The 14,804-nt window shown below is 31.0% G+C and overlaps 1 protein-coding gene across 2 annotated transcripts in view; it reads right to left on the bottom strand.

The window, feature by feature from the left end:
• The window catches only part of LOC111087521, an 83,680-nt gene that overhangs the window by 8,771 nt on the left and 60,105 nt on the right, over positions 1–14,804 (bottom strand). For both annotated transcript variants that reach the window (XM_022394431.1, XM_022394430.1), the window contains exon 3: positions 3,238–3,373. In XM_022394431.1, the coding sequence (XP_022250139.1) occupies positions 3,238–3,373 (136 nt within the window). The remainder of the gene's footprint in view (positions 1–3,237; positions 3,374–14,804) is intronic.

Below are 14,804 nucleotides of genomic sequence, written 5' to 3'. Positions count from 1 at the left end.
ACTAGCGAAGATAGCCCTCGTGTAGTTTTGCGCGAAATTCAAAAACAAACAAAGGTTTCCTGTCTTACGATTCTGCGTTATTAGTGCACGAGGAAATTACTACTTAACGATTAAGGGCCAGTGTGGCTACTTTGTGGAGACAAATTAGGTAATAAGTTTGAGTAGCCGTAAATGAGATGCTCACCTCGTTAGTGGACGCGTTTTAACATTCAACTTATGTATGGTGCTTCCAGCTTTACGAACAATAAACTTGCTGATGTACGATGACAGCATGACCAGTAAGAAGCCCAAGTGATTATCATTATTGTAACATAATTACTGTTTTATGTATAAAATTCAATATGTGGTTGAAGCGGTAATTACATTTTGCTGTGAATTTCATTACTTTGTGAAAAATGTCTTAATTTTTTATTTAACGAAACATTTCTACTATATTTGTGGTAGAATAAGATTTATATTGACATTTATGTGGATATTTTCCAGTTACATATTTCATAGAAACATCTTATTCCTATTTCAAATCAATGAATACTATGTTAATGTTACAGTTTGGTTCGATTTTCACAAACTGTGCCAAATCGAAACCTCTGTTAATAAATAATCACAATTTATTAGAAACATTAACATGCTACAGACACTACAATAAACAGAAACTGTGTTTTGTGAATGGTTATAAGTCATTAAATTAGCTTTCATCGTATTTCATCGACGGAAGGTGCGCTAGATATTCAAGGTATTTAACCTAAGCTAAGTTATTGGAATATTTATCTTAACTATCGGTATAGACTCTTACTGAGGAAAGTTAAGTCTTCACAGGCATAGGAACACCACAGTGAAGCATACAGAAACTAATAATTAAATTCATTAATTATTCAGTTCTATCAACATCCATTAATGGTATTGTAACAAAATATAAATATAAAAACTGTGAATGATCTGATTTAGATATGTTGTCTGTACTGGATAGATTACATAACTGAATAATATCTTGTAGGGGGTTGAAAATAAGAGAAATTCTATGATTTTTCTATCCTCATATTTACATTTAGTATCTGAAAAGTCGAGTTATCAAAACTTGAATACTTATATATCTAAGAACTGAATCGGAAGTAAATGTCTGTATAAAGGTTAAGATATGCCGATTTGGTTAGTCAACACCGCCAATTCTTGGGCTACTCTTTTACCAAAGAATTGTGGGATTGATCGTCACATTATAACGCCCCACGACTGAAAGGATAGGCATGTTCTGTGACGAGCCCGCGGCCCGTAGATTGCGAGTCGAGCGCCTTAACTACCAGGCCATGCCAGGCAAGATATAAAAAAATAAGCTTAAAATATGCTAATTTGTTATTTATTTCTATTGTGTAAAAATGTAAAAACATTAGTAGGCAAACAAAAATAAAAAACACTGGATTTTGGACAAAATTAATTAACTTATTTTTAGTATTATGGAGAAGTTAAGTGACTATGTTCACTGTGAACATAAGTAAAAAAAATAAACATCAAATGATTGTGGAATCAATACACCTTCGTAACTTGATGCAGTCAAATTTATCAGTAATTTATATAAGTATAAGTATTTATATCAGTAATTTATATAAGGATAAGTATTTAAATCAATAATTTATATAATTTATAATTATATATTTATATCAGTAATTTATATAAGTATTTAAATCAATAATTTATATAAGTATTTAAATCAATAATTTATATACGTATAAGTATTTAAATCAGTAATTTATATAAGGATAAATATTTATATCAGTAATTTGTATAAGTATAAGTATTTAAATCAGTAATTTATATAAGTATAAGTATTTAAATCAGTAATTTATATAAGTATAAGTATTTAAATCAGTAATCTATATAAGTATTCAAATCAGTAATTTATATAAGTATAAGTATTTATATCAGTAATTTATATAAAGATATAAATATATGATTATAAATTATATAAATTACTGATTTAAATACTTATACTTATATAAATTACTGATATAAATATATATAATTATAAGTTATATAAATTACTGATATAAATATATGATTATAAAATAAATATATGATAATAAATTATATAAATTACTGATTTAGATACTTATACTTATATAAATTACGGATATAAATATATATATAATTATAAGTTATATAAATTACTATCAGTAATTTATATAATTTATTATCATATATTTATATCAGTAATTTATAATTATATATTTATATACTTTTTATACTTATAACTTATAAGCGATTTATATACTTCACGACTCAGTACAGTGGAACATGCTTGTAACTTGCTCGGTATAGTGTGGATATCTTGTAACTCACAGTAACTGACGTATAGTGTAAACATACCTCTAATTTACAATAAATGATGATTAACTAACCTCATGACTCGATATAGTGTGAATATCTTGTAACTCACAGTAACTGACGTATAGTGTAAACATACCTCTAATTTACAATAAATGATGATTAACTAACCTCATGACTCGATATAGTGTGAATATCTTGTAACTCACAATAACTGAAGTATAGTGTAAACATACCTCTAATTTACAATAAATGATGATTAACTAACCTCATGACTCGATATAGTGTGAATATCTTGTAACTTGCAATAACTGGCTAACAATTAGGTTCGTGACTCATTGAATATTTACAACTTTAATCACAATTATTATTTACTCAGTACAAAAAATATGAGTAATTTATACTAAATCATTATGATTTTATTTTGTGGCTAATTTAGTACGAACGTATATGTAATTCAAATCAGCTTTTTTTTTACTGTTTTACTGTATGACTCGACACACTGCGAATATTTATATGTATATTCATATAATATTTACAGCAACCTATTAGAAAGCTATTTGTTTTGTAGAATGTGAGCATTTATGTAATTCACATCAACCTATTTTGAACCAATCCTAGACTAGTACAATGAAAAAATATCAGTAATGCGGTATAAATTATTAACATAGTGTTTATCCTAAGAAGTCATTTTCGTATTTTCTTATCGTTACTTTTAACACTATTTCATTTTATCAGTTAGACTTCTTATGCTCTTTATTTTACCCCACCGACATTTTTTTTCTCATTTGTTATTATTAAAAAAATGTAACTGTCGTTCAATTTTTAAAACTAAAAAAAAGATATATATTATTGTTATCAGTTGTAATTCACAGCTGCTACTCCTACCACATTTATTACAAATCACAGTCGCAAACGTACCTTTTACGATCATGGTTTTTTGTGCTGAGACTGTCTGAAATGACGGAGCATCTGCTGACACTTCACAACGGAACAGGCCCTCGGTTGACGGCTTCAATCCTCGCATAAATACCACTCGTTCATCGGAAAGGCTTACCTATAGAATGTAGGAAATAGAAACCACAATTCAAGAAGAATACCTTTATTTTTAACGTTCATACCACGTTTAGCTTCTTCTTTCATTAGGATGAATGATGTCAAAAGGATTGATCTATCTTCTAAGTCAGCTTAGATCAATTACGAAAAGCTCCAGCCTTCATAAATGAAGTCGATGTGAAGAAATTAATGTATTTTATAATAAATTTTAAAAAGTATCACCGTATTTTGCCGGCAGTGTTAAGAGTAACACGATGTTATAGATTAATAGTTGTATATTTTTCAAAAGTTTTTGCAATTCAGACATTTTTCTAAGTGACGATGAGGATATACATTTGGTTGTTGTTGTTGTTTGTTATTAAGCACAAAGCTACACTAAGGACTATCTGTGCTCTGCCCACCACGGGTATCGAAACCCGGTTTCCAGCAGTATAAGTCCGTAGAAAATACATTGGGAAGTATACATCTTCTTAAAAGCTATACTGTAAATTCGGTATTCAAAGCTATTCTTGCTCATACATGATACAAGGGTGCTTCTTCTGATTAACTTGATAACATTGGTTCCGTCTTTTCTAACAAACGGTGGAGTAGTTTCATATATTTTCTCGATGTAGAATAAATTTTTGTTGTGAGAAACTATTTTTATTACACGAATACACACACACACATATATATATATATTAATCTTAAGTCATTGACCAGTTTTACCTCCATATAGATAGATAGGCGTAACTAAATCGAATACCAGCCAAATACAGCATTCTAATATGTAGTAGTAACTACATTCAAAAGCCACTTAACACAACATTCCAATTTCTGATTGTAACTAAATTCAATAACCACTTAGCACAGCATTCCAATTTCTGATTGTTATTAAATTCAATAGCCACTTAACACAACATTCCAATTTGTGATTGTTATTAAATTCAATAGCCACTTAACACAGCAGTCCAATTTGTGATTGTAACTAAATTCAATAACCACTTAATACACCATTCCAATTTCTGATTGTAACTAAATTCAACAGCTACTTAATACAACATTCCAATCTGAAATTGTAATTAAATTTAGTAACCACTTAACACAACATTCCAATTTCTGATTGTAACCAAATTCAGTAGCCACTTAACACAACATTCCAATTTGAGATTGTAACTAAATTCAACAGCCACTTAACACAACATTCCAATTTGTGATTGTTATTAAATTCAATAGCCACTTAACGCAACATTCCAATTTCTGATTTTAAATAATTTAATTCAATAGCCATTTAATATAACATTCCAATTTGTGATTGTAAATAATTTAATTCAATAGCCACTTAACACAGCATTCCAATTTGAGATTGTAACTAAATTCAACAGCCTCTTAAGACAACATTCCAATTTGTGATTGTTATTAAATTCAATAGCCACTTAACACAACATTCCAATTTGTGATTGTTATTAAATTCAATAACCGCTTAACACAACATTCCAATTTCTAATTTTAAATAATTTAATTCAATAGCCATTTAATATAACATTCCAATTTGTGATTGTAAATAATTTAATTCAATAGCCACCTAACACAGCATTCCAATTTGTGATTGTAATTAAATTCAATAGCCACTTAACACAACATTCCAATTTTTGATTGTAACTAAATTCAACAGCCTCTTAACACAACATTCCAATTTGAAATTGTAATCAAATTCAATAGCCACTTAACACAACATTCCAATTTCTGATTGTAACAAAATTCAACAGCCTCTTAACACAACAATCCAATTTGAAATTGTAATTAAATTCAATAACCACTTAGTACAACATTTCAATTTCTGATTGTAAATAATTTAATTCAATAGCCACTTAATACAACATTCCAATTTCTGATTGTAAATAATTTAATTCAATAGCCACCTAACACAGCATTCCAATTTGTGATTGTAATTAAATTCAATAGCCACTTAACACAACATTCCAATTTTTGATTGTAACTAAATTCAACAGCCTCTTAACACAACATTCCAATTTGAAATTGTAATCAAATTCAATAGCCACTTAACACAACATTCCAATTTCTGATTGTAACTAAATTCAACAGCCTCTTAACACAACATTCCAATTTGAAATTGTAATTAAATTTAATAACCAATTAACACAACATTCCAATTTCTGATTGTAACTAAATTCAATAACCACTTAATATACCACTCCAATTTCTGATTGTAACTAAATTCAACAGCCACTTAACACAACATTCCAATTTGAATTTGTAATTAAATTCAGTAAACACTTAACACAACATTCCAATTTCTGATTGTAACTAAATTCAGTAGCCACTTAATACACCATTCTGGAAAGCGCACTTCTTGCTGGCGTTATTTTACTAAGCTTATTTTCTTTCAAAATCCGACTGTACATTTAAATAACACTACGTCAGTCTATTTGACTTTATCTTATGGTACTAATAGTTGCAATTAATCTTGGTCGCTAACTCTTGAAGTGTATATTCTGATTCTCAAATCTTCAGAGGAAGTAAACGAGATTCAATCCTACCAGATTTTCTTCTCAAACATGTTTAAATCTGTCTGTAATATAAAATCAAATGCACGACAAGGTATTAAGAATATGATTATACAATCATGATTCTCCCTATAAACTTCGTTTCAAATCTCGTTTATGGATGTAGAAACAGTCACTTTGGGGAGGGTAATCATTGTAAAACATACTATTTTTTAATCATTGTAAGTATCTAACTATTCTGCAGAACGATTTGAAACTCGATATTTGAAATTCAACAATAACTACTTGGAATACCACACTGGCACTTTACTTAGTGTATGCGATTAAATGATACTTCATTATCATCATGAACAATAAAGTTTTTATTGTGCTGTTCCGAGCAAAATTACTGATATTTCTCATTTATTCTCATGTAATAAAATTTAAAGCACAACTGAACCCATTAAAACTTTTACATGAACGTAAAATATTTCAAACCATCCTTCCGAATTTCATTGTTAATAGTTGTATGTTAACAATTACACAGGATGGTTTCATGTAAGTTTGAAATTCATCTACTTTTTTTCCAAGATAAAAAATCATAGATCTTACTGTTTAATAATCTATAATCTTAAAATATTGATGATTTTATCTAGAAATATATTCTACAGAATATCTAAAAACTGTAACAAACACACTGGTAACGAAGATTAAAGATATCAGGGATATTCTTTGAAATACGCTTAATATGAAACTGGTTACTGCTCTAAGAAAACACGAAAAAAAGTTTCAAATTCTTTTAATGCGATCTATAAAACTTTAAGAAATAATCATTCATTAACGAAATTTTTTTCATTTAGAGTGTTGTTTTGTGGGATTTAGTTTTAGTACTGTAAAACCTTAATTTCTGGAAATTCAGTCATACACTTACTCTACTAATATTTTCTAAAAGTATATTAATGCTGACGTTGGTTCGGCCTATTGCTTTAAAGTTGTTTGACTATTACAACACATGGCCAGGTGGTTAAGGCACTCGACTCGCAATCTGAGGGTCGCAATCTATCTGCGCTAGCCGTCCCTAATTTAGCAGTGTATAACACTAGAGGGAAGGCAGTTAGTGATCACCACCCACCGCCAACTCATGGGCTACTCTTTTACCAACGAATAGTGGGTTTGACCGTCACATTATAACGCCCCCACGGCTGAAAGGGCGAGCATGTTTGGTGTGACTGGGATTCGAACCCGCGACTCTCAGATTACGAGTTGAACGCCCTAACCACCTGGCCATGCCGCGACCTCAATGTTAAGGTTCTGAGCTAATTTTCATTCAGTTTCTCATACAATCATAATATCAAAAGTGGTATGCAGTTAACGTAACTTATTTCAATCATTAAAAAAATATATGTATGGAATATTTTACATGTATAATAAAGTTTTAGAAAATATATAATTTTTAAAAAGAAAGAGTATACTAGCTATAAATAGTTTAAATAAAAAGTTGTTTTACCTTTTCTTTTGTGCATTAGTTTAATGACTTTATACTTTAATTGAAGTGACCTCTATAGGAAAGAATTGAACTTACTTAATGTAATAGGTATCATACGAGATTCAAACAAAAATAGTGGATATTTGATCAGGTGTGGAACTCCAAGTCCAACATGTGTTTTACAGCGAAGCAAAACACATTTGTTTAGAATAATTATACATAAAAGGAAGCGTATATGAGGAATAAGCAGAATAAATAAATAAATAAAATCCATTTTTTTCTTATATTAATTAGTTGAACTACTTTATATTTTACAGTATTGAAATTTAGAAATGCTAAATAGTTCATGACAAAGATAGGCTAGAAAACAATGTTTGAGTTTTAAAAAGTAAAACTAAATATCAACTTTTAATTGAAATCAAAAGTAATATAGTAAATAGAATCCATATAATCATCAACAGAAGCCAATTATATAATACCAGTTAACTTTGTTCCGTTTGTTCGATAGTAATGAAATTCAATACAGTAAGGATAAAAGTAGAATTATTAGGCTGCTGGAAAAAAAAAGAAAGAAAAACGTTTAATAATCCCAGGCATAATTTTCTAGTAAAAAATCTGTATCAACAAAAGCATAGGATAGTTGGAAGATAAAGGAGACCAGTTATTATTTTGTAATGAAAGTAGGTAAAAGTGTGATCAATAAATGGTATTACATACATGTTGACTGTAAACCACATCACTACCGTTTGTACAGGAGTGTTCGATAAAAAAAAGTAATCCCTGATCTTGAATTACCATGTTTCCAGTCTACATGTTTTTACGTTTACTATCATTTATCATGAAGGATTATCTACGTTGTGTCACTGCTTTTGTTACTTTCGTTGATTCAAAGGTTTAATCTCTCATTATTTAATATATAATTTCCAATAAAGCAGAGAATTTGAGATTAAAGAACACAATGGAATATTATGATTAAAATATATGTTTCTTTAACAAAGACGACGCCTACTGTATTTTGATGCTGAATATACATAGTTTGCCAATAGTGGCAGTTATCTTAGAATAAGATTTCACAATGACATATGTGTATGAGCTTAAACATCACAAAAACACAGATCCTGTTTAAAGAAAGTTAAAAATACCAGTGCTTACGATAAAAATAAAAAAACTAAATAATTTTCTTGGTTAATGCGAAGCTGTCTTAGCCTTTTGCAAATGGTACAGACACTTCAGATCATCTGGAATTATGTCTATATTGTCTCAGACTATTGAAATGCTTTCAACTGTCTTCTATAACGTCTATAACTACTAACACCTTAAATTTAATGTAATGGAGTCTCAGAGAACTAATATTCTACTATCTTGAATATCGGATCACTGATATTTTTTCACGGTATTTTATAGCATCTTCTTTAGTGACATCTTAAGTTTACTGTAAGTTCTGAAACTATCTATGCCATTACTTTAGTTTTTATATATGCGGGGGTTAAGCAGTTAATAATCTGATACCTTGAACTTTAGACCATGGTGTTTTATAGCGTATGCGGAGTCAAACAACTAATATTTTGACATCATGAACTTTAGACCACTGATTTACGCTTTCCATGGTGTTCTATAGCGTTTATTCTAGTGACATCTTAGATTTAGTGCAAGTTTTGAGATCATCTGTACCATTACCTTAGTTTAGATATGCGTGTGTTAAACAACTAACACTCTGATATCTTGAACTTCAGACAATGTATATGCTTTCCATTGAGTTTTATAGCGTCTACTCTAGTTACACGTTAAATTTAGTGTAAGTACTGAAACAGTCTATTTCATTACCTTAATATATATATGCGAAGTCAAACTGCTAATAAATACTCTGATATGTTGAACCTCAGACTACTGACATGCTTTTCAAGGTGTTTTATAGCGTGTACTTTAGTGACTTGTTAAATTTAGTGTAAGTACTGAGACAATCTATTTCATTATCTTAATATATTGTACACGGATTCAAACATATAATACTCGGATATATTGAACGTCAGACTACTGACATGCTTTTCAAGGTGTTTTATAGCGTGTACTATAGTGACTTGTTAAGTTTAGTGTAAGTACTGAGACAATCTATTTCATTATCTTAATATATTGTACACGGATTCAAACATATAATACTCGGATATGTTGAACGTCAGACCACTAATGCTTAAACTGGCGTATTGTAAAGTCTGAACGTTTATATGATTTTAAAGTTGTGTTTATAATTACTGATGCACTTTAATTGTTGTATTTAAAATGCGTGAAAGTACTTATATCATTATATCATGTTTGTAGGTTAATAGAAAACAAATGTACTGATATTAAGAAAGTATTTGTACTTATAAAAGTAAAACAATTGCTTGTTTATTCGGGAACTACTCCGTTGTCTTTGGACCAATCTCAACCAAATTGGTAGAATCATACAACGGACCAAGGGGTAGGTCATAGAGGGTAGGTGGTTATTACCCAGACTTATCCACTCTGGGCCACGTCCACACCAAACATATGCTTCTTTAGCTAATGACTCCACAGTCTTGGACCAATTTTTATCCCTCAAACTTTTTATTTTGAGTTTATCTGGGTACTTTTTGAATTTTTTTCTATTAAGAATGTCAAACATTCACATTTTTGCCACGAAACGTGGCAACCGAAGTACAAGGTCGGACCCTTAAAGTGAGGGGGCTACATCTGGAAACTCCTTGCTTTTCACTTAGTCAGTTCTGTGTTGGGTGTTCAAGAATGGGATCAACAAGAAATCTCTTTATTTTGGCCCAGGAATGAGTACGAATTTTTAATGTGGTTTACCAAGAAGCTATCAGCGTAACAACAAACTCTGAAGCTGTAGAGAGGGTGTAGTAAAAGTCAAGTAATTGTAACACTACTTCTGTAACGTGGAATAAAGTATGTATAAAATACATATTATTGATTTAATTTATTAGTTCAAGCCCTTTATTCAATCCTTATACACCCGGACGTATGCCTCAGCTTGTGTTTGTATAATTTCAGGCAACAGATAAATTTCATATAATATGTTCTGTAAGGTCTAAGATAATTAATATATTCATATCCTTAATCTAACATATTCATGGATTTACAAAACACTGCTATACTAGGTGTGTTTATTGGATCTAAAATGATTAATTTTCTCAAACTATTCATATACCTAACTTGTTTTAATAGTAACATCTCAGCCTACTGATATCAATCACAGTAGATATGTAGGGTTTCAAACCTTCGTATATTTAACTTGTTTTATTTGTAATGTCCTAAACTAATAATATTCTTAAAACGGCACATTGGTAGGTTGCCAGGTTCCTGCTCTACGTAGATTTAAAGTATTCAAATATACTATGATAAGGCATCAAAAGGTTGAGATGTTATAATTAAAACAAATAAGGTATATGAGGGTCTGAGTCTCTACTAATACTTTGTGTTAAAGACATAAGCGTACCAGCATACCAAGATCATGCCTATACTTCATTGATTGATTCTTTGTTTTCTACATTAAAATTAAACATTTTAATGAAGAGAATAAACACTCACAATAAAAAATCTTATTGTTAGTTTATGAAAATGTAGTTGCATCTACAATTTTGTAGATGCAACAACATGCAACAACTACGTGAAGAACAACAAGATGCAACAACTACGTGAAGAACAACAAGATGCAACAACTACGTGAAGAACAACAGTAATCGAGAAAAAATAAGAATCAGTTTTAAAATGGGTCGTTCAACAGTATGTTTAGAACTATAGTCTTATTGTTTAAAAACAATAAGCACACTTCGTCTCTCTAACTTTTACACTCAACCTTTATTAAAATGTCTTGTGAAAGAACTAGAATAGTACACACCCGGCTCGGTTTGAAATCTGTAACAATTGTGAGCTTCATCGCTTGAATGATTCTGAACTCAGTGTTTAAAAACCTTTGTTGAAAACAATGCGTTTGATTTGACATACACCTTTATGTAAGATATTGTTAATTTCCTCTGCTCAACTGCTCATAGACAAAGATGTTTACAGATGATTGAAGAAAATCTGGTAAACTCAAGGGAGAGAACCAGAATATATAGTTTCATAGCCTATAAAAGAAGTAATCAAGCACGTGAACCAATTCAAACATCTAATTCAAAGAGGTTTAATACTTTTTAACACCATCGTCTAATATATTAACTGGCATGTGTAATGTTTTTCTTATGTTGTAAATCTGTCCGCCAAGTACACCTCTAGTCCCTATGGTTGCACGGTTTTCTAAATTGAAGTTTGCTTTTCTGAAAATTCCTGATATCTCTTATAAAATTAAACGCCTATAAGGAGATTTCAAATCTGCAACGTACAGCTCCCCTTTTTGGCATATAATGTATTGAAAACTTGTAACCTTTTGGCTTTCTTCTTGGATTTTAAAATGATATGTTCAGTAGTTACAGCTTTCCATCTGGTTTCCCAGCTTTCCCAAGATTCAACACTTGGTCCATGATGCATTTACAACTTTCTGGAATTGAACACTTCATCTTTAGTAGGTTTAAAGCTTGGCATAATTGAGCAACTGGTTTGTGGTAAATTAAGATCCTCCCTGTATTGAATACCTCACCTCAGGTACGTAGACTTACAACCTTTCAGAATTGAGAACCTCGTCTTTGCTTAACTCACAGCTTTCTAGAATTCAACTTCTGGTTTATGGTATACTTAATAATTTTGAGGATTGAGCACCTGGACTGTGCTACATCAACGTTCCTGAATTCAGCTGTTGGTTTATGGTATACTTAAAACTTTCCGAAATTGAGAACATGATTTTGTTACATTCACAACTTTCTAGATTTCAACGTCTGGTTTGTTGTAATACTTAAAACTTTCTAGGATTGAGCACCTAGTATATGGTACTTTTAGAACTTTCAGTATTGAATATCTTACTTCTTAGGTGGCGCGTGAATATTTTGATTGGGTAGGCTATTAGGTAAGTATATTTATACAACTTTGATCGTAAAATAGAATTATCTGATGAGCAAACTTCTTGCGCTAGCACTACTTTAAGTTTAGATCAATAGAGTAAACTTAGTTGTTACTGCGTGTTAAAAATAAGCAACATTTTACAACTTACAATATCAAATACCTCATGCATCGTTAAGAGCATATTTACATATCATGGACGAAAAATAAGGCATAGGATGCTATACAAACTTCAGGTTCCATTTTCTTTTAGAAAAGGAGAAAAAGAGTGAAATTGCAAAACTTAAGTATGTTTTTTCTACCTATGTCCTTCAGGAAGAAATTAAAATACGGATCTTTTAACATGACCTATCTAAAATAATAAAGTGTAGACTTTGAATATAACATATTTTCAATGATAAAAACAAATGCGCACCTCTTTGTCATTTTGTCTCCAGGTGGGACAGCGGTAAGTTTACGGACTTACAACGCTAAAATCCGGGGTTCGACTCCCCGCGGTGGAGAAAGCAGATAGCCCAGTGTGGCTTTGCTCTAAGACAAACAAACAATCTTAGTCATATTTCTAGTGAAAAATAGAATACAAATATCTGGAAATAGTACTTTTAACAAAATAACAAGTCTGAAACTAGTCAAAACGGGAGTTTTTTTTGCATTTTTCAAAACGATGGCAAATATAAGTCCAGTTAACATGTTGCTTATTAATTGCTAATGATCATAAAAATATTTTATTTGCCTTAGATACGTAGAGTTTGTTTGTTTGTCATGAAGCATAAAGATACACAATGGGCTATCTGTATTGTGCCCTCCACGGGTATCGAAACCCAGTTTTTAGCGTTATAAGCCTTCAGACTTACCACTGTGGCACTGGGAGCGATATGTGTAGTGCTTTTAATTTACTTGGGCGGTTGATAGTAGGTTTCTTGAAAACGAATTTTTATCACACCATAAGCTGTAATTTTAAATCAGATAACAAGACTTTAGTCACCCTGTCATTTCGAAGGCTTCTCTGATGAAACCCACTGCCTGTATGTGAGCTTAGTGTTGAAACTGATTCACCAACAAGGTTATAAATAGCTAGTTGTTAGTGTAAATATTATTAATATTATACAGTTGTTTTGTTAATCTGTTAGGAATCACCTAGTCACACACAAAAAAAATATTGTTGTTGTTGTTTTTGCCAGTGACTACTGTTCCTTCAAAATCATATACTTAGATCTCATATTCCAAGTTAAAATATTCGTTCTTTTAACTTCTAAACTAATGAAATATCCCTAATATACCACTACGCGTGGTTAAGTGTTACATGCACTTTCTATTTTGACACGTTAGATTTTGATATATAGGTGCACCAGTTCTTAAGGGTAATGTTTCTTAATTCAGAGTAGCGGTTTTATTCTGTAATAGGTGAAAGATATATGAACTGCTGAACTGATTTGGTAAGATAAAGCTCATGATTTATGACGTAATACGAACTGACTTGAGGATTTATATTATGTGTTTCACTCTTCCTCTTTGAAGATAAGCATAGGCAGAAATGTAAGATACAGATAAGTTTCGAATAACGGGTCGCATGGTTATATTCCAAATAGAGTAGACACAGAAACAGTTGCGATTTTCATTTGATTCAGTTGGTGTTGGTCTTAGGACTAATTATTCATACTAATCCTGCATGCAATATTTACCTCTAAAGTTAAGGTAAGTTATAAGTTTAAACTTCGTAAGACTATAATTGTTTCTGTTCAGTTTGTTTGTTTCGAATTAAGCACAAAGCTACACAATGGGCTATCTGTGCTCTGCCCACCACGGGTATCAAAACCCGGTTTCTAGCGTTATAAGTCCGCAGACATACCGCTGTGCCACTGGGGGCGTTTCTGTTCGGATACACCTTTACTGATCGTCTTCACCTAATTTTATACATGGCTCACACACACATATATAGATAGATACGTATGTATAGACTATTGTTTTAACCACGTTTAAATAAGAAAAAATAGTGAATTGGTTAACTACTATTTTACTTCAGTAATGTTTACATTATATATGAGCTATGACCGTTAATGTACTTTGTTGTGTAATATATTTAAATAATAAGTTTGACTCCACTGTATTTTATATTTTACGAAAGAAATAAAAAATTATATGCTCATACATTGAGAATTCTGCTTACTCGAAGCTCTAGAACCAGGAATTAAACTTTTGGAGAAACTTTCTAGAAAAACTAAAGCTTGATACTAAAGTATTTTTGGTTTGTTAAAATTCGTGCTAAGATACTGCGCTTGCCTTCCCTAAAGATGAAGTGTCAGACCCAATACTGAATACTCCCCATCGTCAAATCTTGAGCTACTCTAATCGAAAAGTGGGATTTAGGTGTCACTCTTACAATGTACCCATAGGCCCAAAGAACAGGACGCGTTTTTTTTTTTTGCGCTAACAGGGCACGAACCATATAACCTTAGAACCACAGTCCAGCACGCTAACCACTGGGCCGCGCT

Source organism: Limulus polyphemus, unplaced genomic scaffold (genome assembly GCF_000517525.1).
Source record: "Limulus polyphemus unplaced genomic scaffold, Limulus_polyphemus-2.1.2 Scaffold2255, whole genome shotgun sequence".
Taxonomy (NCBI): Eukaryota; Metazoa; Arthropoda; class Merostomata; order Xiphosura; family Limulidae; genus Limulus; species Limulus polyphemus.
Note: the sequence above shows the minus strand (reverse complement) of the source record. Positions and strands in the feature narration are given on the sequence as shown.